At 45.9% G+C, this 22,990-nt stretch overlaps 2 protein-coding genes across 4 annotated transcripts in view; one reads left to right on the top strand and one right to left on the bottom strand.

The window, feature by feature from the left end:
• The window catches only part of HMBS (hydroxymethylbilane synthase), a 50,268-nt gene extending 47,000 nt beyond the window's left edge, over positions 1–3,268 (bottom strand). The window contains exon 1 of one of the 2 annotated variants that reach the window (XM_085645902.1): positions 3,086–3,268. In XM_085645902.1, the coding sequence (XP_085502028.1) occupies positions 3,086–3,115 (30 nt within the window). In that variant the 5' untranslated portion in view covers positions 3,116–3,268. The remainder of the gene's footprint in view (positions 1–3,085) is intronic. The other variant, XM_085645903.1, reaches the window with a different exon arrangement.
• Positions 3,269–7,590: 4,322 nt separating this feature from the next.
• FOXR1 (forkhead box R1) overlaps positions 7,591–22,990 on the top strand; it is a 46,223-nt gene continuing 30,823 nt past the window's right edge. Inside the window, exons 1-2 of one of the 2 annotated variants that reach the window (XM_085645899.1) lie at positions 7,591–8,515; positions 12,161–12,277. In XM_085645899.1, coding sequence (XP_085502025.1) covers positions 8,395–8,515; positions 12,161–12,277 — 238 coding nt within the window. In that variant the 5' untranslated portion in view covers positions 7,591–8,394. The remainder of the gene's footprint in view (positions 8,516–12,160; positions 12,278–22,990) is intronic. The other variant, XM_085645900.1, reaches the window with a different exon arrangement.

The following is a 22,990-nucleotide window of genomic DNA, read 5'->3' as shown; positions in this document are numbered from 1 at the left end:
TTAGAGGTGAAAAAGTCCGCAATCGCCCTGACCCAAGGCGCAGGAGGGGGGGTCTGGGCAGGCGCTGTGCGAGAGGCTGTAAACTCTCGCACAATGGCGAAAAGCTCCTTACAGGAGTTGGACGCGGCTTCAATTCTTCTAGCAAAGTAAGCCTTCTTCTCCGCGAGGATATTCCGATGGTACGCTTTCGCCAGAGACCTGTAAGTGAGTTTCGCCGTCGCGTCGTATTTCACGCGCCAGGCTCTTTCCGCTACCTTGCATTGCCGACGCGAGGCCGCCAATGCTTCCGTGAACCAGGGGGCAGAAGCACCTTTTCCGGGTTTGCGGGGGGGTCTCAGAGGCGCAAGCTCATTGAGCCTCTCTGAGAGCCAGACCTGCAAACGCTCCACATCCTCCTCTAAATTCCCGGATAAGGCACAGGGGTGATCGGCACAGGACTGTGCCAACAGTTCAGGAGTAATCCGGTGGAGTGGCCTAAATCCCACTAAAGACTGCCGGGGGACACTGGCCGGCTTCCCAGACTCTGAGAGATAAAATCTCACCAGCCTGTGGTCAGACCAAAGCACCTGGGTGGGGGCCAACATCTCTATAGGGATCGTAGAGAATGTCAAATCCAGGGTATGTCCCTTCTCATGGGTCGGCCCAACATGGTAAGGAACAAGGCCCATAGGGGCTGTGACCTCCAACATTTTCAAAGCATCGGGATCCGTTTCAACGTCCATATGGACGTTGAAGTCCCCGGCGACAATGCAATGTTCTGATGAAAAGAGCAAAGAAGAGGTCACCGACTGGAACTCTTCGAGAAAAGAGCCCAAGGGCCCCGGCGGCCGATAGACTAGAAGACCCTTAATCGATTGGTGAGGAGAAAGGACAAGGGCAAAGGCAAGGGATTCACAATCCTTGATCACCTCCGATGGAATAATGGTGCAAGAGACCATTTTGTTGACTATTAAAGCCACACCACCTCCCCGCCCCTTCGGCCTATCCTGCCTGAAAATGTTATACTCGGGCGGGATAGCAGTGGCAATATCAGGGTTAGACGCCGCGCCGAGCCACGTCTCGGTGAGCATTAGAAACAGGGGTTTTTCTGACTCCAGCAGATCAAAAACATCCAGAGCGTGCCGGCCCAACGATCGAGTGTTGAGCAGTAGGCCCAGATGTTTAGTGCAAAACGCCGCCTTCAGTGGCGCATCGCCCAAATATTTCTGCGGGCGCCAGCCACACTCAGGGCAGCAATGCTTACCCTTGTGGCGAGCAGGGAAAACCGGCCGGCAGAAGCCATTTGTGTACCGCAAGGACCAGAGTTCAGAGCCCGAGTAGTGAAGCATGATGTTGAATAGGCCAGCTGACTCGAGCCGAAAAGCCGCAACGCGTCTGTCGCCTCCGGGACGCGGACGGGCGCAGACGGGCTAACTCTGGCGTAAACTCCGGCGGAAATCCGGCGCCCCGCAGCGCGTATCCGCTGCGCGAAGTGTGGCTGTTATTTCATAGTGGTCTAGGCCCTTGTGACCCAGTGCCACACCTACCCCACAACGAGCACTAAACGTAGTTCCCCGTTCCAAAATGGCCGCCAAACACGAGTCGGGGCAAAGGACCCGCAAAACGCGGTGGTCGAACAGATTATGGTGCAGGTAAGCAGGGATGAGTGCCGGAGTGCGAGCAGCCCTAAAAACCAGGGGAAATAGAAAGAAAAAAGCAAATGAAATGGCAAACAGGGAGTTTTTAAAATATTATCTCGGACAGTCCGAGGACCTTAAAAATCACATGGGCAATTAATCATCAAAGCGTTCTCTTAGAGCAAGTTATTTGCCCAGTGTGTAGCAGGTCCTAGTGCCCTGCCATTCTCCACCACTGCGACAGGACATATGTCTTTTCCATGCTTTAGCACATTAAATCCAAACCTATTGGCCTTCCAAACGTGTATTCGAATGTCGTCTCAGTTCCCAGTGTGCGAAATGGTAGCCCCACCAACACTGTTTAGTCCGCCCCAAGCCCAAAAATATGGTCTAGTTGCGCCACTGCCAGAACTGAACCCTGGCTTCCCCATTCCGAAGTCAGCAGCTCCGACCATTTTATTTAATGCAGTTTTATATAGCGCAGAATTTACCCAAAGGTGTCAGAGCGCTTCACAATAGAACCAAGACAGTTACATGAGGAAATTTACATACTTACACGTTACAAATGAGATAGATGAAAAAGTAAAATAAAACAATAGATGGCAGTCACACAAAAATCAAAAACACAATAGGATTTGGATCGTACAGGCATAGATTACATATTTACAACGTTTTAAGAACTTCCTTGAGGGGCATGAAAAGGGATGCATTAATTCTGGAAGTGTCTTTGGAGGAGAAGAGATTTGAGGTCAGCTTTTAAAGTCCGACTTTCACCATAATTCTACATAGGTCTGCATTGTGTATATGAGGATATGTGTATATGATAGATTAAAATAATAACTTTTACCCTATGTCACAAAGACTCCTCTCCAGACCAGAGAAACATGCATGCCAACATTTTACAACTGGAAAGTGAGAGATTTTGAAAACAAAAATCGGGAGAATGCATTTTTACGCATTGTTTTTTATTGTAGCAGAGGCGATGTTTGACGGAGAAAGCTAAAATTATGCAATTTTTGGCATCTGAAATCTCCCGTCTAAATCGGTACTGTTGGCATGTATGGAAGTTGAGAGTTGCAGTTTTACTTAGTCACAATGAATTAAGAAGTGCAGGCCAAGTACTAAAGTCGCGTGGCCCAATGTAGGCATCCCTATGGAGTGGGCTCCATACCTGAACTAAAAGGATGGAACTGGGTTGTAGACGAGTCAACAACCAACCCCAAAACTTCTCCTCTAACCCATACTTTTCTATCCCCTTTTTCAGACAGAAACTTGCAGCTGCCAAGGCACCGCCCCTCTGTTGACGGACAACTGCTTTGGAGCAATAGAGTTCAATGTGAGCCATCGATTGCCCAATCAGGCATCAGAAGGTGGGCCAACTCACAGAGTGGAGTTGGTGGCTTTGCGCAATCGCGTGTGGTGCGTATGACCTTGCCTGGGAGTGGGCGGGGCTTGCTTCTGCTACTCACCTCGCAGCCTTCTGCTTTGCTCCCGGGCATGGCGACTAATACCCTCAAGGGCTCCCTTGATCGTGGGTCATTGGGCTTCCTTCGGTGGCACCTGAGGACTCAGGACAAGTCCCGTTTCTCCTCCCGCTCTGCACAGCACGTGAAGCGCACTGCTTCCGGCTCCATTTCCTGGTGCCCGGCGTCGTATTTCCTCACTTCCGCCGGGTGCGCCTTAAAAAGACAGTGGCTATTGGAAAAAAAAAAAACTTTCAGTTTCAACTTATTTACTCGAAAGCCACGATTCTTCTGTGACCAGGCGAGATTAATGCAGTATAAAACGTTTCAAAGGGAAGCACCAGTTGGAATCCTTCAATGATAATCGATCCACAAGTCTTATGTGGCCAGAAAGACCGAGGCGCCCATGACTGACTATGATGTCGCTCAGTGACTCTAACCCTAGGCAAGGTGGTTTATCAACCAAACTTCGGCCGCCGAGCCAGATCAAGCTATCGCATTGACCCAAAACAAACCCTATTTTCACTGACCGACCCTGAACAGGACTTCAGTTCACTGACTAGCACCGAGCTTGAGGACCCCGATTGATGTAGAGCAAGGCTTGAGCTCAGTTTATTGTGCCGGCTCACACATAGCTGTGAAGCTTTCTGATTCCATGTTTAACTGTTCTTCTTTGCGACATTTCAACGTTTTTTATTTCACACTTTGTGTGACACTTACTAGTAAGTAGGAAAGAGAGAAACACTTCTCATGTGGACTGCAAGGGTCTGGAAAACTGCCTTCAACGGTTGCAATACTTCTGCAGTGGTTATGCTATGGTACACAGCAGAGGCGCAACTAGAGCCAAATTTCGGGGGGGGCTGAGCAAAAATTTCGGGGGGGGGGCTGAACTTTAAGCAATAGGCAGAGTGGAGCTGCAGGGGCTCTTAGAAGGGGTAAAACAACAGCGAGGCCTCATTAACATGCAAATGGTCTTTTAAAGACCTGTGAAGTGCTCAGGTGCGGCTGCTTTTTTGCCCGGGAAGCTGTCTCATCCCGGGCTGCCACACACGACGGGGGGGGGGGGGCTGAAGCCCTGTGAGTCCAATGGGTGTTGCGCGCCTGGTACACAGTGTTCTACCCACTGTGTACCTCTGGGTCCAGTGTTGGTAACAAATTTCGGACCAGGACTCCTAGTGTCAGTTGTATCCAGTCACAAATAAACAAGGACATCCACAGACCTTTGCAGATGTGGGCCGTTCCACTTAGCACTTTTATTGTCTTGTGCTTTGAGTACCTCCAGCTCCACGTACTTCCAGAGGCCATCCATGGAAATGAAGGGTCTTATTTTGTCTTTGGCGGAGGATAGGATTAGGACCTGATTTAGAGCTGAAGAACAACAGAAAAACTAGAGGCGGTGCTAAAACCAGTGGAGAATCCACCCATGCATTCACCTCACCATAGTATCCTTGAGATGAAGGACATTGTGACCAGTGCGCCCACTACCCCATCCATCAAATCAGCCCCTCCACGAGGAGGTAGAGGATCACCCACCTCCAAACCAGATGTAGCCTCCTGGAGCCCTAGGGACCTCAGCTACTGCTCTGAGGTGACCATGGTGGCATACCAGCACTATATAAAACTCTGTAAAAATATATTAACAAAATTGTGCTTGCAAAATCCTAGCCAGCCTTCGCTTGTTGTTACAGACCAGGTAACGCATGACACCCTCTCGCCCCCCTTTGCCCTCTCGACCTTTTACTTTACCACACACTCCTCTTCTTCTTTTCCTCTCAGTAAAGAAAAAAAGCGATATGATGTGGCCAGCGTTGATCAAGTCATATTGCTTTTTTCTCGACTTTAAACCATGTTGCACAGCAGCACATTCAGTTAGCCAAAAACATAACTCATTTGGCCACAAAATAATTGGAAAAAATAAGGATTAGTCAACTTCTTACTAGTTATTGAAACTTTAAAAAAGCACTGCATTAACCTTGAATGTTGTTTTTTAAGTATATGAATAAAATTGGCCAAACCTGTCTTTTGTGCGCAGAATGGTGGTGCTGGTTACTGTTGTAGCACAAGTCACTGTTTTCAGAAAATGCAGCATTGTGCTGTGACCAGGGTTGGATTGGGATTAAAAATCGGCACAGGCACGCAAAAAAAAAAGTGGCCAACATTTACATATTGCCTTTCCGCAAAACAGTGCTTCGTCAAAGTTCTATAAAAAGAAGGGGGGGGGGGTGTCTCTGACAGAGGCATGTTTTCGTAATTTTACTTAGATTTAAAAAAAATGCATGTATTAGTTCACACTGGTGAAACCCACCTGAAAACAAGTGAGGCCACTTCTGCTCAAGCCCCCTGCTCACTATTCATATATTAATGGGCCGGCCCAGCCAAAGAAAGGGAATGACACCTCTGCCCGTTGATAAAAGGGAGGTAATGGACGGACTCAACATTGTTTCATACGCAGACGACACCCAACTCATCCTCTCCTTATCTAATGAACCCAACGCAGCCTAACACAACTTTCAAGGGGGCATGAAAACAGTCGCCAAATGGCTGAAGAGCAGCTGTCTACAACTTAACACGGACAAAACAGAAGTACTTGTCATGGGCCCACACCTCGACGCCTGGAACGACACTTGGTGGCCTCCCGCCCTCGGAAGCCCCCCTCCACCACGGACCATGCACTCAACCTCAGAATCATCCTGGACTCCGAACTCAAAATGGACCGCCAGATCAACTCCGTCGCATCCTCCTGCTTCCACACCTTACGCAAGACCTTCAAATGGATCCCCCTCGAACACAGAAAGACCCTCACACACGCCCTCGTCACCAGCAGACGTGACTACGGCAACGCACTCTACGCCCGAATCAACAAAAACCTCACCCACAAACATCCAGAACGCCGCCGCCAGACTAACCCTCAACCTACCATAACACTGCCACATCACCCAGCACCTGCATACACTCCACTGGCTCCTCATCGTAGGCAAGAATCACCTTCAAGATTCTCACCCACGCACACAAAGCCCTCCACAACACCGGACCAGCATACCTGAATAGCCGACTCACATTCCATGCACCCCAAAGGACCCTACGATCAGCCCACCTCTCCCACGCCGTGGTCCCACGCACCAGGAAGTCCAGATTGGGAGGCCGCGCCTTCTCCTTCCTCGCGGCCAAAGCCTGGAACGCCCTCCCGCTCCACCTCAGACAGACGACATCACTCCCCAACTTCACGAGGGACCTCAAAACATGGCTCTTCGATAGACCTCCTCCTTGATGGACAGGACCCTGTGCCCCCCCAGCGCCTTGAGACCCTTACGGGTGAGTAGTCGGACTCAACAAATCCATGACTGATTGATTGATGGACGGCCATCTGCCTCCAGAAACGCCACTCAGGCAGCCACTGGGCCGCTGGCGACATTCGAACAACACAGACCCCGCCCAAATCGTCCCCCCAGGCTGCCCAAAAAACAGCCCACAGCTGGAACTCGGATAACGGCTCCTTGGCCACTGCCCGAGTGCCCGCCTTACCAATCCGACCCTGGCTGTGACACAGAATATCCTGCTTTGTCTTTCTTACTTTAACCACTGACAGAGTTTGGGTGAGGAGTTATCTTTGGCAAGCAATCTCAGTTTCCATGCAATAGCTCCACTGTCTTCACACAGTGTACAGCCTGCACAATAAAGCACTGCTTACGCTCATGATACCTTAAATTATTTCTGACCAACTCAGCCATGATTTCAAGATACTGGTGTGTCCATGCAATATCGACCCGAGCTTCTGCCTAGGTATTTGGAAGCAGCAGACTTGCAACTAGTTCAGGTAATAAATACACACAACGGCACAGAGCACCTCGAGCAATAGTAATGGAGATGTAGAAAGGAGTGCTAATTGCATGACTAGTGCATTTCAGTGCAGTGACATCCATTTATTTAATCATGAATCATGGTGCTTGTCAGGGGTGCTAACTGATGTAAGTACACAGATTGACCTTGAAACCGACCAGAGCGGACTCATAACATGCTAGAATTGAACTCACAAACCAAGAGAAAGACCCGAGTTTACTGAATGATCCTGATAACCACTAGATGTGACGTACCGTGGGCGAGATCTGAGCTCACTAGACGACAAGGAGTCAGACCAGAGCTCTCTGATCGACACTGACATAGGCCTGAGCCTGACTGACTGACCCTGGCCTATGACTACTTACTGATAATGTCCTCAGGATACCAGCTCACTCAGAGTCAGAGGGAACTGAGCACTTGGACATAGTGCTAGCACCGAATGATGCACTGTCATTGGTGACTGCTTTGGCTATTCTTGCCTATTTATTCACACCCTGTTGCATTATGGGAGTTGCAGTTTCACTTTCAACATTGTTAATATTGGAGGGTGGGGGAGGGGTTGCCAACAGGCAGACTACTGTAGGCCTAAAATGCACTTAATGTGTCACACATGATATGTGTGTCATGTGGCATTTTTCACTGACTTCTAGACATACCCTAGCTTATATACAGACAGTGAGCCAGGTCTCCACATTTATTGTCTTGGAGTCAGGCTTGTACACACAGACTGGCCTTGGATTAGCTATGTGCTCACTGACAAAACCTGAGTCCTGCCTGAGCTAACTACCTGATCATGACCACACCAACTGATCTAAGCAGTACTAAGCAAATTGACTGACCAAGGGCAAACCCTGAGCTTAGTGACTAACCATGAGCCAGACCTCAAATCACTGATGGACTCGTACCAGAGCTCACTGACTGAACCTACGATGCAATACCTACCTTACTACCTAGGAAAGAAACAGAGATATTTTAGGGGGATGAGCACTTTCTCCAAGTTATACATTCCAATTCCTGGAAGGTAGCTCAGATGGTTAATGAACCTTCTGCAGAGGTCTGTACCCGGATTACAAATGATCGGAGTAAATACTGGCAGTGACAACTAAGACTTTAATCTTGGCAGGCTTTATGAAACGAGAGTTGACTGGCTCGACTGCTATTTTAGCAGAAGTGTTATGTAGTCTTATCTCAGATGTGACTAGTTCAACCACTATGCTACTTGTAGGGGATGCTTATGTAATTATAAAGCCAAAACTGTGAGTGCGAAAATTCAAAGAAGAAATTAGACCTGACATGGAACCGTTTGAGCTTCAGCAAAAGCAAGACTGGATGTACTGGCCACACCTGACATAGGTCAGCCTTCGATCTGTGGCAGCTGGGCCTGCAGGAGGCACCGGTTAACGTTCAGCTCAATCTGCCAGGAAACCCTGGGATTGCAGTTTCTGTTCCTGAGCACACAGCGGGTAAAGTTTGGAGAGATGTTTTTGCGTTTCCACAACCGGGCTACTTTCGAGAAACTTCACTTACGGTTTGGACTCGAAGACTGGGACATGGAAGAGGAATTGAAACTGACTGCCACTACTGACCAGTACTTCCCAGGTAAGGGTATTTGGAAGTACGATTCTCGAATTGTTAAACAGAAATAGCCATATTGGCTTTATCTCTAGTCAGATAGTTTCTCTATTGTAAATGAATAGAGGAACTAAAGACCCCCGCCCGGATTTCCTTTGTTTAACTCTTCTAGATATTTCTCTTAACTATTCCTAAATGTAGACATGTATAGGTTATGATAATTTGCGAGTTCTCGGTGTTCTATGTCGTTGTGAGTAGTTGAGCCAGTCTTATTTATCTCTTCATTTTGATGTTTGCCGTTTTGTTTTGTCATCGTAAGTGCAGGATTCCTACGTCCCAGAATGCAAAGACATTTGATTTAGGCTGCGCTATTGGCCTGACGCTTAATGAATTGTAACAGAACATTGCCTGTGTGAGGGTCATGTCATATGCAACACCTTGTAACACTCACCGTTTTTCAACAACTGCACCCGATGTGCTTGGAATTTTGAGTAAAAACGCTCAGTGTTAAAGGCAAAACTACAAGTTCCGACAGGTGGGATATTTGAGCCAAACTTGTAAAAACCTCACTCAAGTCCCAGAATACAAAATGCCGTAGACTATAGAAAAAGGCTGAACATATCACACATAACATGGGGCCACTTAACAGGTTTGGTTTCCAAAATGCGACATGTAATTGATTAAAAAGCAAGACTGGGCTGAAGATACCATTCATGTGGCCAGCTTCATACAAACTTCTCTTCAATTTTATTCCCGTTTTTGCCAGTCCTGCTGCTGTCTCCTGTCCTTTAGGTCTCAACTTTTCCCAGGTCCTTTGTGTCATCCTACACTACATTTTTTTTTTCCTGTGATAATTTCAGTTTCTCTTTGATGTTATAATTACAGGATAGCAACGACCGGAAGACAAAAAAAAACAAGCATTTGCAATGCAATAGGTCTCGCAATTACGCAAGTTTAAGCTATTGGCATTGTAAATGACACTGCCTTTTATTTATGTTTTAAAAACAAAAATAAAAGGCATTGTTATTTACAATGTTAATAGCTCAAACTCGAGGAAATGGGAGACCTATTGCATTGCAAATGCTTGTTTTTTCCTTTGTTGGCTCTGTCTACTTCTGTTGTGCGTCATCGAGTAACTCCAGTTGTAAATGAGTAACTGGGCGAGATACAAGTTAGCAGAAAAGCAATATATTAAAGCAAGAGGAGATTTATAAAATTAATCAGAAAACAAAACTACAAGTCCCGCAATGCTTAGCGCTGTTAATTTACATGTCAGACTTTCTTGTAGATAAATCCATCTGCCTCGCCCGTCACTTGCCCCTCCAGAAGTTACAGCACCTTGAAAGCAATGTTAAATAATTTGAGACCACCTTTCCATTAATTTTCTAAGGAATAATGCCTCCCGGTCCGTTTCCGAGCAGACGCCGCAGCCCAGCTGCTTCCCATTAGAGGCACACACTGGAGCAGTGTGGGCTGCGGCGTCGTGGCGCGCGACGTGGACCGTGTGGAGGCCGTAAAGGAAGGACGTCTGGGGCGAATCTCGCGACTGTCAGGGCGTTAGTGGAGGTGAGGGCGGCCCGCGGGGTGCGCAGAACCGGCTGAATGGACTCGAGATGGGGGGGGGGGGAAACGTGCATTCCGGGGACCGCTGGTATGGACGGTGCAAGGGGTAACCGAGAAGCAGGACGTGGTAGGGAAGCGGCGAACGAGGGGTGGGTGATGTGAATAGCAGAAAAAATGAACATGAAGTAGATGGAAAAGTTGCCGTAGGCTGTGAGGTTTTTTGCAAGGGGGTGGGCGAATGACAATGGCGTAGTTTGAAACAAATTCTAAAGTAGATTCTGCAACAAACAAAACAAGCATTAACAAGCTTTGGCAACGCGGCGGCCGTGAAAGTGATCGCGATTACGATCGCGTGCTACGGAGGGAAGACACATGGCGGGCGCTGCGCGCGTGCACGTTCACGTGCACTGAAGCGTTAGGCCACGGCAGCACTTTGAAAAGCCTGTATACAAAATGTCTCGGCCAGATCAGTGCAAGCGCTGGATCAAGCGAGACCTAACAAAACACAACTCACACGTAGCTGCTGTAGGAAGAGAGTAGTTTCTTCTATACTCCACAGATCTCTGCTCTTTTAATACTATTTTGTTTGGGGCATCCTGGCCTTTCTTTGATGACATGCCCAAATGGTGGTTTCCAAAGTTAGATGAAAACTTGGGCTGGAAACAGAGAAGGTAAAAAATAATATATCTGGTAAAATGTATGAATTGGGTGACTGAACATCAGTGAATCCTGCAGGTTTAGGCTCCAAGCGACCTGAATGTAACTAACAAGAAGAACCTAGGTGACCGGTGTATGAGACACTTGAGACCATGCAGCCAATCCGGTTTTCTTTGATCTTAGATTTAGCCTTTCTGGGGGCAGGAATAACAGGGACAGTTCTATCACCACTAATCATGTCATCAACTTACAAAATCAGTTCCTCCAAAGACTTTTTCTTTCTTCTTTTTTTTTTCCCCAGAGTTTTATATAGCGCAAACTTGACCTGAAGGTATCGGGTATCAGAGTGCTTTACATGAGCACCAGTTGCGTTACACAAGGACACATTCATTTTTGTTTAGGCACGGGGAGATTAAGTGATTTGCCCAGAATCACAGGATGTTGAGCGTCCGTGCCAAGATTCAAATCTGGTTCCCCCGATTTGAGATCGACCGCCCTAGCAGTTAGGTCACATCCTCTCACTTGAAAGACGCAGTTCGTAACTGCATGGTGCCTTGCATATTTAGGCTTCTTCCCAGTTCCCAAGGAATTGTCTTGCGCTTTTCATTTGACCATGCCTTTTAGAAATAGGCTCAAGTAATAACACTGGCGTGAACAGGACACAGGCTGTTGGGCAAATGATCAAACAGGCAGGTGGGGTGGGGATCGAGACCAGTGTGAAGATCGGGGCATCAAGAGAAAAGGCTTTTCAAACAGAAAATGACCAGTATCACCAAACACAGGATCAAGGGGAGTGGCCCAGGCTCTGACGGGCGCAGGATGGGCCTGCCAGTGCGCGTTCCGTGCTGCCGGAGTGCAGGGAGAGCTATTCTGCGTGTGGCTGGCCCTGCCCCCTTTTCAACGGCACACAACAGCAGCTCCTCCTGGCGCGTTTCAAAGTGGGAGATGGAGTCCCTTTGCACAGGTAAGGTCCTAGGAGGTTGGATACCCCTCACTATGGTCCCAAAAGTCCCACATGGAGTAGTGAAAGGGATGCTTGTATTTAAGGCTAAGGAAATGAGTGAACAAAGCTTGTGATGCTGCCATAACTCTTTATTTGTTCACTGGTCATAGATGCCAAGTAAAATCCATGAACTGCTTTGACTACCCAGGAATCTGCATGTTTCTACAATAGGCCTTCTAAACTGGGCATTCTTTAGCATTTTCTGAGGCTGTTGAAGCACAGGCACTAGATGGCAAGTTAGTGGGTGCGGCACTATTAATTTATAGACTCCAATTGCAAATAATTGACGGTAGCAAAGAAGAGTCAAGCCCCTCCTGCAGCAATTTGCTTCAGAAATGCCTTTTGCTTTCTGAAGAGATCTGCCAACAGATAGGTTGGTCCGATGAAACGGAGAAGTTCCGAGCAGGGAGGGAAATCATATAACTCTTACCCTTCTCCATTGTATGCAGGTTGCGATGAGAAGCTGGAGTGGTCCATGCTACGAAGGCAAAACCATTCACTGCACGCGCCATGGATTTCGGCTCACAGCGGTGAGGCTCAAAAGTCACCAGGCGCCGGTTACCTTGGTATGTACCTGGCAAAGGGTGGGATGAAGACCGTAAGTTTGAGTGAGTGAGCCCTCATATAAAAATTTAGGATGCTAGTGCAGGAGATGACTGCTACTTCGTTGAACTCTGTGGAAAGGAGGGGCTCCTTTGATATGAGGCAACTGTTTTCTGATCTCAGCAATGCTAGCAAAGTAATTGAAATGTAGCACCAGACTCCAGAAGTTGGACATTGAAGTGGGCATGAAGCAAGCGTGTGGTGTAATCCCTGTTGTGTAAAATAAAGGCCTGCTCCAAAAGAAAGGGAAACGGTAGATTATATGATTCGGTGACTCCTAGGAATCGTCCTCCCCCTTGGACTGAGCATTTTTAACTTGCTGCCAGAATTGCTTCTCTGCCTAGATAAGGCTCCGACGTCTCTGCACGTGGGCTAGTCTTCGGTGCACTTAACAAACCCTCTGGCCTTGTACCCCAGGAAGCTGACATGCATGCAATTCATTTTCATTCCTAACTATATATGCACTCAATGAGATAGCGCCCAAGCAATTATTCGTTCTTAGGGTGGTCATGTATGATTTCTGTGTGATGTTGGATATGGATCGTACTAAGAACATCTGACATTGCCTCTCGCTCAAGATGTATCTACTACTTTTGACAATGTCTTTCACTCTGGCCTTCTTTAATGCCTTTCGGAGGAGGTAGGTGTGGGAGGTACTGCCCTAGGTTGCATAGACTCTTTTCTGACCGGTCGCACACTAGTGGTCTCCATCTTGCCTTTTATAACTTCCTACAGACGATTTGTTGTGGAGTGCCTGAGGGATCCTCACTTATCCCAACCCTTTGTAGATCTGGCTAGATACACCTTTCACTGGTTGCTAGAGTTCAGGTAATCATGCACACAAATGGTGGCATTTATGGAAGCACTTTAACTTCACCTCTTTGTTTGTCTTCTTTACAGGCATTTGGTTGTGGAGAAGTTGTGCAAGCTCGCTTATGAAGTCGTTCCATTGCACATAATTGATAGAGATGTGTTTTTAACACAGCCCCTTCGTCAAATACAGTAGCAAGGGGGTTTTACATTATGAACTCTGACAAACATAATAGGAAAGGTTTTTACTGTAACGCTGAAAGAGTTTCTTACTCATGTGTGGGCAGTAGTTGTATTGGTCTATAAAGTAGTTCCAATTACTCATAACATGGCAACAGTATTAAAGCAGACCCTGTGTCAAATACAGTATGGGAGTACTTTGCATTTTGTACACCCTTTATAAATGAACACTGACAAATACAGTGGAAAGAGTTTTACATTGTGAGATTTAGACAAATGCGATAGGCATAGGCTTAACGATGTGAGCCATGTGACATAATGGGAAGGCAGTTTACGCTGGGACCCCTGTGACAAACCCTACAGGAACGGGGTTTGCATTGTTTCACACATAGATCTCTAATTCATGAAGGGCTAGAGAGATATGATTTTCAATTTGTACAGTTGTTATGTTTAGATTTAGTTGTGTTTCAATTAAAGTATGCATCCCTTTTAAAATTAGAAATCAGTGGCTGGACATCAATATATTATGTTATTGTAGGCTTTGCAGACTTTGAGTTTCTAACATCACCCCCTTGAGTAAGCCTTGGACTGCTTGTTACACTGAGGGTCAAGTGGTATGGGGATGTGCTTATGTCATGTTCATGTCTAGTAGCAAGGTGGCACCAGGGCTTTGGCGCTTTGGTCCTCTTTTTCAAGGCCATTTCGTTTGGCAGTAGTTGTGTTAGCCACCTATGAAATATTTTCTTATGGAGCCTTTATTAATGCAGACCTCTGTTAAATGCAGACGGAAGGGGCTTTCCATGGTGTAACTCTGTGATAAGTACAGTAGTATGAGGTCTTAATTTGTGAACTCTGGCATGTACAATATGGAAGGAACTTTATACTGTTAACTTTATACAAACCCCATAGGAAGAGGATTCGCACTGTTACCACGGAAATACATTCTTAAACCAGTCTGGGCAGCAGTTGTTGGCGTGCCTTTGTTCTATTGATCATAAATGAAAGGGACATTGTTAACACAGACTCTGTCAAGTACAGTACAAAGAGGCTTTTGCATGGCGTAACTAGACCTAGGCGGAATTTGAAGTGTTTTGCTCCCCGGAACTCCCCGAAGTGCCAGAAAATCTCCGCCGCGCTCCGCGGAGTTCTGCCAGCTGCAGAGTCTGTCACGCTGCTCACACTGATTTTTAGCCCCAGGACTTTGTCCCAAGCTGTAAAATCAGTGCGAACCGCACTACACATCGCATTAGAGGGAACTGCTGCTTTCTGCCACTCGAGTAGATATTCTACTCAAGTGGCAGCTTCCTCAAGGTGAGCAGTAGATTTCTCAACGCGAGCGGTCACAGCCTGCCGCAACCACCCGCGTCGAGAAATCTCACAGGAATGTGGTCTAGCGTCACTTCACTGCGTTTTTGGGAGCCCCTCGCGGAGTGTGCAAACCTCCGCTGGCGGAACAGAATTCTTCGCCCACCCCTTGGCGTAACCCCATACCAAATACAGGAGGCAGGGTTTTCAATGTGAACTCTGAATACAATGGGAAGGGAATTTACATTGTGAAACTGGTTGATAATTCAGTAGGAAGGGGCTCTGTGTTGTTTGACATTTAGAGACTTTCTTTCACAGTTCTCTAGTTCAGGAGCTTCCAAGCAGGTCTGGTTTTCATTGTGTATGTTTCTAATTTTATATGTGTGAATTATAGTACTTCTTGGGTCTACTTGAAGGCCGCTCCAAGTGTCTGCCAAAACTCATGTAATCATCAATAGGAGCTTTAAGAAGCAGTATTACGATAGGGTTTCTGGCTTCCCTCTTACGTTGATCTTTTCTAAAGCATCGGATTAGTTGTCAGTTATGTGCTGCTTCTTAAATGCTTAGTTTCTAACTTTTGTGTTCTCATAGATCACCATGTCTCTTTTATAATTTTTCCGGGACTGTTACCACATAGTGGTTAGAGCAGGCCCTGCTTCTTTGAATTCTGTTCAGTAAAGCATACCTGGTGGCATTGTGCATGCTAAGTCATTTCTGCCCATATTCAGTTCTTTTCAGCATCCTGTCACTTCCGGTAGTGTAGACTTCAAAGGCATGTAGTGCAGGCCATGTGTGTGGTCTACAGAGAAATACAGGAGTCTAATCCGCCCAAATCCGTGGTTTATATGAAGTGGTACCTTCTAGGCGAATATACTTACTAAAGTCACTGCCATGCTGTGCAATTTTCTAGAATTACCGTTTTTGTATTTTTTTTGTTTGTTTTTTATTGACCTCTTGAAACAGTTATTTTTTTACATTCGATACACACACGGGCAATGTAACATACTGTAGAAAACATTTGTGAGAAATATTTTGCACATGTTGCAAAGCATCCTGGTGAGTGAATGTCACTCTGTCATAAAGAAGCTGTTGCAAATCAGAAAACAATAACAATTTGCCAGAAAAGTGACACAGCCCCACTTTCAATAAATGCCAAAAAGCAACCGGACAAAACTTTGAATACATAGACCAGGCCGCAGGTTCAAATTAAGCAGACCCGGAATCTGAAAACCATTCTAGAACGTTCCACTCACTAGAAAATGTGGAAGTGTGGTGAGTATGTGGGAAGTTTACTAATGGAAGAGGCAATATGCATAGGAGGTATAGGGATGCAATTACAACCTTTTTAATAAAGTAGTTCCTAGTCCCACCTGGGGTGACAGGGTTGTTTTATCCCTTGCACCTGCGATCATTAACTTGGACTTTCCTAAAAATGTGCAAAGGAAAAACTTCTTTTTCTTTAGTTCTGTCCCGAGAAATAAAGTTAAAACTGTTTGCTCATCTGAAAATTGTTCTTAGTAAAGCACACAGGAATTGAAGAAAAGATCAAAAAAGTACATTCATGTCAGGCATTATAAATAACATTTGCACATGCACTGCCATGCTGAGATATTATATATTTACAATTGCTCGTATGATGCCAATACATACACCACTACCCACAACACACATAGTTGATGTGTGTACTTGTGGATCTTCACAAATCTCCAAGAACAAACACAAATGTGCACCATTAGCACATAGTAGGAGGAGATGCCATTTGAAAAAGAGTTACCATTGTGCTATTTGCGCATAAAATAGTATCTAAATCCTCTAATTGTATTTCTTTAGCAAATCACCATCAACCTTCGAAATTCTGTAATAGAAGTCCCCAGTGAAAGGCCAACAGGCTACAGCATGTTCTTCAAGACTGTTCCAAAGACCGGCAGACTGCATGTAATATTGAGGGGGTAACTGCAGACTTAAAGAAATGTGGGGGCCTTCCTGTAATTCGAAATCACTACAGACTTGATAGTTGGTACTTATCAGCACCAACAATGGCTTGGATCGGTTGGGTAGAATAGAAAAAAATAGCAAAGAAAAAATAGCAGAGGTGGTTTCTGTCTTTGCAAAGATCTGATTGGGGTCACCCACAACTCTTCCTTTGTACTCTTTACAAGAGGAAAGATTCTACTAAAGAATTTTAGAAAAATTAGTCTATTTGTTAGGGCATGAAGAGCTTTAGACCAATTCTGAGAAGTTGGCCTGGTATATGCTGTCCACTAATTAAAGTGGGCACCCTGTGCCAGGCCAAACAACCCTTATGGTGATTTAAGAGTTCAAAGATAACCTTAGAAAGCTATCCAAGTGGTAGCTGTGGAGAGCAGCCGTCGGGCATAGTCTTGAAGGAATGTTTAGCAGCTTGTTTTACCAGAATGCAACCTTATAGTATTGGTTAAATGAAAGGAGAACCACACAGTGGTTATAAAAATATGTATTTATTGATATAACACTCTTTAAGTACGACACAGTACCCTCTGCACGAGGATACTCACGAAGCGCACACACTACTATAGCACAGAAACAATAGTAAATAGCACTAATACACAGTGGGCTCCCAGGGGAGACCAAACCATATGCTAAAATAGTGGTATAAGAACCGCGACTCGAGTCAAGACATTGTCTGGAGGAAGTAGAATCATTGGGACCCCAAGGAACCACTCAAGGTGAGTAAGTAGGGACCCACGGAGGACGGGTGCAGTGTGGGAGCACGACTGCGTGTTACGTACAATTCTATGGGAGAGTCGCGGTTTAAGTTTTAAAGTTTAAGGACCCTTCCCAGTGGACTTCGAAGAAACTTTGTGAAACTTAGGAGGTTGGAGAGCCTCCCCACCCGTGAATACCGTAGTACCAGAGTTACCTATCGCAGGGGAGCCAGGTGCATAGGCCTGAAGTGCGGCAAACCCCCCTTCGAACCCAATGGAGGACTTCGAAGAAAAGCCACTGCTGGAAGGAAGAAAAGTGTCAGTTGGAATCCAAAGGTGGATTCTTGCTGAAGGCTACGGAAAGCAGAGAAGACAGAGTTTGGGTGCCTCAGGAGTGACCAGGGGCTCAGTAGACGAATGCCCACCGATGTCGGGTGCATTGGGGGGGGTTCTTGACTCTGCAGCCACCGGGACCAGGCGACGTCGAGGATGACCAGAAGCCGGGAATGAGTTGTCCCACGAAGGATGTCGAGTACTGAGGGGTCGGTGTCAGGCTGGAGCAACAACAAGCCTTGGCAACGGAAACCCACGCAGAAGGTTGAAGAAGGTTACGGTTCGGACCAGCAAGGTCCAGGAGACTCACCAAAACAGTTGAGTCAGGGCAAGCCTGGAGTAACCAGGGAGCCCAAGAAAAGCCAAGTTGACCCTCAAGGAGACCCACAGCCCGAAGGCACAGGAGTCGCAAGGGGACCTCAAGCAGTTTCACAAAGCAACAGCCCACGGAAAACACTCGGTGCGAGGAGGCCGAAGTTCTTTGTAGGAAATGGTGCCAGAGGTTGGAGTTACTTGGAGCCCAGTGCACTTGTTTGGGAAACGCCAACAAGCATATTCACTTGCAAATTAACGCGGGGCACAGGGGTATGAGTATTGCAGACCCATGAGGGATTCTGACCTCAAACTTGGTGAGCAGGCAGCTCGGACATGTGTTGCTGGAGCCTTCGGAGTCCGTAGGATCTCAGGAGCAGCAGAGCGGTCAATCGTGATGTGGTGCCTGCATTGCAGGAGAGTGACTCCTTCACTCCAAGGGAGATATCTTCGGTTGTCCTCGATGATCCACAGGTCCTGCATGGAGCCTTTATGGTGCACAGGCACAGACGATGCTTCAGAAGCACCCAGACGGTCAAAGGTCAGTGGTTTCTGGTTCAGAATCTTGTCCACGTCGAATCTAGGGTCCTACAGCCAGGTAAGCCCTTTTGTAACCACGGAAGAGGGTTGGACCGATTCAGGGGACTCTCCCAGGGGAGGGTCTGGACAGTGGGGAGGTTACTCCCATGTCCTTTGTCCAGTTTTGTGCCAGAGCATGAGCCAACGGCTCCCAGGACTGGTTTGAACTGGACTATGCACAGGGACACCAAATGTGCCCCTCATGCAGACTTTCGGTTGCTGGCAAGTGCACCCACCCAGGCCTAATACACTAAATCCTGTCTGGGAGGTGGTTACACCTCCCTGTGACAGGATGCCTATTGTTCTGCCTTCCCCTGCTCTAGTCTGGCTCAGCAGCAGGAGGGCAGAAATGTGTCTTTGGTTGGCAGCAACCCTTTTGGGCTGCCCTGGACTAGAAGGCTTGCACCAAGAACACCAGAGACCTCACAAAGCTCGTTTCGAGGGGTGGAATTGTTGTGTGCAGATTTAGATTCCGTATATAGGTGTCCCGATTTATGCCCTTATATAGGTACAATTCACATTGCCCTTATTTGGACATAGAAATACGGCCCATATTTGGACATTGTCCGTACAAACCAAATACAGGCATGACCACCTACATCCGTCCATCCACGTCACAACAAATTCTTGGAAAACCAGACCCATAAGCCTCTAGGAATTTCCCTCAGCTTGAATATTGATTTCTCCAAGAACTCATTAAGTATGCATGAACATCTATTCCTTAGGGGTTCATTCATGACGTTCCTCTGCCCGACTTTTACGTCAATACTGGCATTCCTAGACACCTTCAAGGTATAAATATATCAGCACTTGTCTTGGCAAATTGCGGTTCCCGGAGGATATGATCCAACCCAGACTACGCGGTTCGCCACGGCAAGTTCGGAAGGAGATCGATTCCAGCCTGATAAACTGACCTGACGCTGCCATCCTCCTCACAGAGAATCCAGCTCCAGTGCTCTCTGACTTCCCTTGCGGGGGTTAGACTATCGAGTCCAGAAAATAAATTCCATCCTCTCTCTTTCTCCGGTATGGAGCTGACTAGAACTTAGAGAAACTTTTGGCAACTCTTGGCTAAACTAAAATATAGGGTGAAGTGACATGTGGTGAAAAAATAATTAAAAATCCCGTAGAGCCAGTAAAATGTCTTTAATTGCACTGGATACAAGGAAGTTATAATAGATCTTCGGTGTGCACTCAGAGACTAGTTATAGTCCAGTGCACTATAAAAAGGTGTCCATAAAAAAGGTCGACATGTTTCAGCCCTTTTAAATGCCCCGAAGGGTCAAGTGGGCTTTCTTCAGGACCTAAATGGTGAAGGAGACCCTAGTATTCAGGGGGTCTTCCAGTGAAAGAAGGGGAGGGATATAGAGTTTTTAATCCCAAGTATGTCTGTTCAATTTGAACCTATAGTCATGATTCGAATCAATGTAGGGTAGGGAGGAGGGTAGAGGGAATAACAAATAACAGGCCATGTTAAAAATGTACTCAATAGAATACAGACATTGCTTGTTTGTGTCAAACATTATAACAATTAGAAAATGTTATAACAACTAAAAAATGGCAATTCTTTGGAGGTGAATGACTACAAATTTACCCACTGTTCATGGCAAAATTCGCCCCTCCTTCCAGCAAGAATAAGAAGACACACAATCCATTTTGTCGTACGATTTGAGTTAATAAACACACTTAATGGTGGCGTTCTAAGTGGTGAACATTGTTTTGCATATGCCAGCAACCCCAATGTTTTGTTACTAAGGCAAGTTATCATACGACACCAGACATCTCTCTTATTATACGTTTCTCATTTCATTACATATCCAAAGAGAGGGGTTCTCGATATAGAGGAGAAAGGGGTTCATGGTATAAGAGGGCCGTATGTGGCATCAAAGGGAAACGTGCCATATTAGCATACTGGTATTCAGAGAGTAAGATGTCATATTAGCGCGCATTAAGACTTCATAAAGAGGGGAGCATACAGTGTTTTAGCTATCAAGACTGTGAATGTCAACAGAGCTCCGATGTCAAAACTATGTGTTAAGGGGTCACAAGATGGAAGGCGCGTTACTTGTATAAGTGACTACTCGTATGGAAACCTCTAGAATAAACCAATTTGATAATGGGAGCTTGCCTGCCAAATATTACGCATTGTTATTTCATGGGGTAGATAGCGCGGAAAACTAGGGGGAGCAAGACAGGCATAGTGACAAGGCACAAAAAGCAAGAAACACACTCGTTCGTACCTGTTTGCCGTTATTGAGGGTAACAGTGGGTGTATATGAGGTGGTCGCTCACGCTCTTTAAAAAAAAAAGTAGAGGGAGAAAGGGGAGGTACATGAAACAGTTTTCTAAATAATACGTTGCGGTTAGAAGTGTGGTCTCTCGTTCTTCTCACCTCTTCCGCGTGTGACTTCGTCCAGTGCTGACTCTGCCCTCTTTGACCCGGTAATAGTACGGGTGCCTGTATAGTAAGATTTAAAGGAGGCAGAGAGGGCATAGAAACAAAAAACGGACTCATAGTGGATAATATTTGTCCGATGGGAAAGGGGGATTTGTAGTCCCAAATTTACAGTGATGTTGTTGTTATAAGCACAACCTCATAAGTATAATTATTTCTTGATGTTGTGTCAAAGGGGAGAGAAAATTACATTAATTTTCACATAAATTCAAGTTTGTGCACTCAAAGAGGTAGGAGAAAGAAAAGTACTCAAATCAGATAAATCGTAGCTGTTGCGTTATGTTACTGACACGGTATAGAGTTGTAATAACGGTGTCATCAGCCAAATAATGTCATAATACTTCGTCATGAAAAGGACATTTGTGTTAGCTGCATAAATCAAAAATGTTGGTAAACACGGTATTGATGGTAAATAGAGTATACCTAACAAAAGAGAACAAAACCTGCATGCAGTTCTCATAGATAAATAGCAGTTAAGTTACATGAGTTCACATAAGTTATTGATTCTGCAGTTTAGTATATTACCATACAGACCTCATGTGTAACTTGCATCCGTATCAATTAAAAAATATCAATAAGGTTACATTTGTGTAGTTGTCACAATGGAGTCTCATTACTTCTTGATGCTCAGCCATGGTATATTGTCATTCAGTCCTTGTATATGTGTCTGAAGGCGGTAGACCAATCTTTGTTCTTTCTCGAACAATACTTTTTCAGCATTGTTGTTCTTAATGGTTAGAGTTTCTAAAATAACCCATTGTAGGTCGTTAACAGTGTGCCCTCTCTCCAAATAGTGAGTGCTCATCTTGGTTGTGCTTTTTTTACACTTGATGTTACTCCGGTGCTCGCAAAGTCTTTGTTTGACTTTGCGACACGTCATTCCGATGTAGCGTAAACCGCATGGACAGGTAATCATGTAGACAGCATGGGTGGTATTACAGTTGGTGTGAAATCTTATTGTCCATTTTAGATTGGGTAACAGTTGTAAAGTCTTAGTTTCCGTTGTTAAATGGCAAACGGAACAAGACCCACATGGGAAATGTCCCGTTACAGGTGTGTTATTCCAAAGTCCCTGTGGAACCATAACGGCTGGTTTTTCTGGTGGTCTTGTGTGTACTAGTAAGTCTTTTAAATTTCTGGTTCTTTTGTTTGAGAACCTAGGTTATGGCCATTTAAGGGATCCAGAAGTAAGGATTCTCCAGTTCTTGTTAATGATTTTTTTGACATTGTTTGTCACTGTGCTGTAGGTACTCACGCAGGTGACTAGGTCTACTGTTGGTTCCTTAATTGTGGTGCCTAGGAGGGTATCTCTTTGTTGGTTTCTTGCCCTCTTCTGACATCTTTTGATGATGTTGGTGGGGTAGTCCATGATTCGGAGTTTTTCGCTGAGTTCCTTCGCTTGATTCTTGTAGTCTTGGATGTTGCTACAGTTTCGTCTTAACCTAAGGAATTGTCCATAAGGAAGGTTCTCTCTCATCGGGCGTGGATGAAAACTTTTGTATGACAGAAGGCTGTTTTTGGCAGTTGGTTTAAAGTAAGTTCTGTCATTTTCAATAAAGATTGTAACATCCAAAAAATCCAGTTTGTTGGGGCTTGCTGTGTATGTGAACTTCAGCCACTCATCCCTGGTGTTGAGCCATTGGTGGAATTCAGCCAGATTTTCACTGTTACCTTCCCATATTAGGAGAACGTCGTCTATATAGCGTTTCCAGAAGACGATGTGGCTCAGGAAAGGGTTGGAAGTGTCATGAATGTGGTTAGCCTCGAAATCACTAACGTAGAGCCCCGCTACGCTCGGCGCAAAGGTTCTACCCATGGAAGTACCATGGCACTGTTTGTACATGATCTTGTTGTACTCGAAGGGATTCTCAGTAAGCGCTAGCCTGCAACATTCGAGAACCAAATGTCTCGGTGTTCTATGCTCCCATTGCTGGTTGAACAGTAACGTCTCTAAAGTTTCCAGAGTTTTTTGTTGCGGAAGGCTGGTATACAAGCTTTCGACATCGAGACCAACTAGT

This window comes from Triturus cristatus, chromosome 3_1 (assembly GCF_964204655.1).
Source record: "Triturus cristatus chromosome 3_1, aTriCri1.1, whole genome shotgun sequence".
Classification (NCBI taxonomy): Eukaryota; Metazoa; Chordata; class Amphibia; order Caudata; family Salamandridae; genus Triturus; species Triturus cristatus.
The sequence above is the reverse complement of the archived record's forward strand: the minus strand, read 5'-3'. Positions and strand labels throughout refer to the sequence as shown.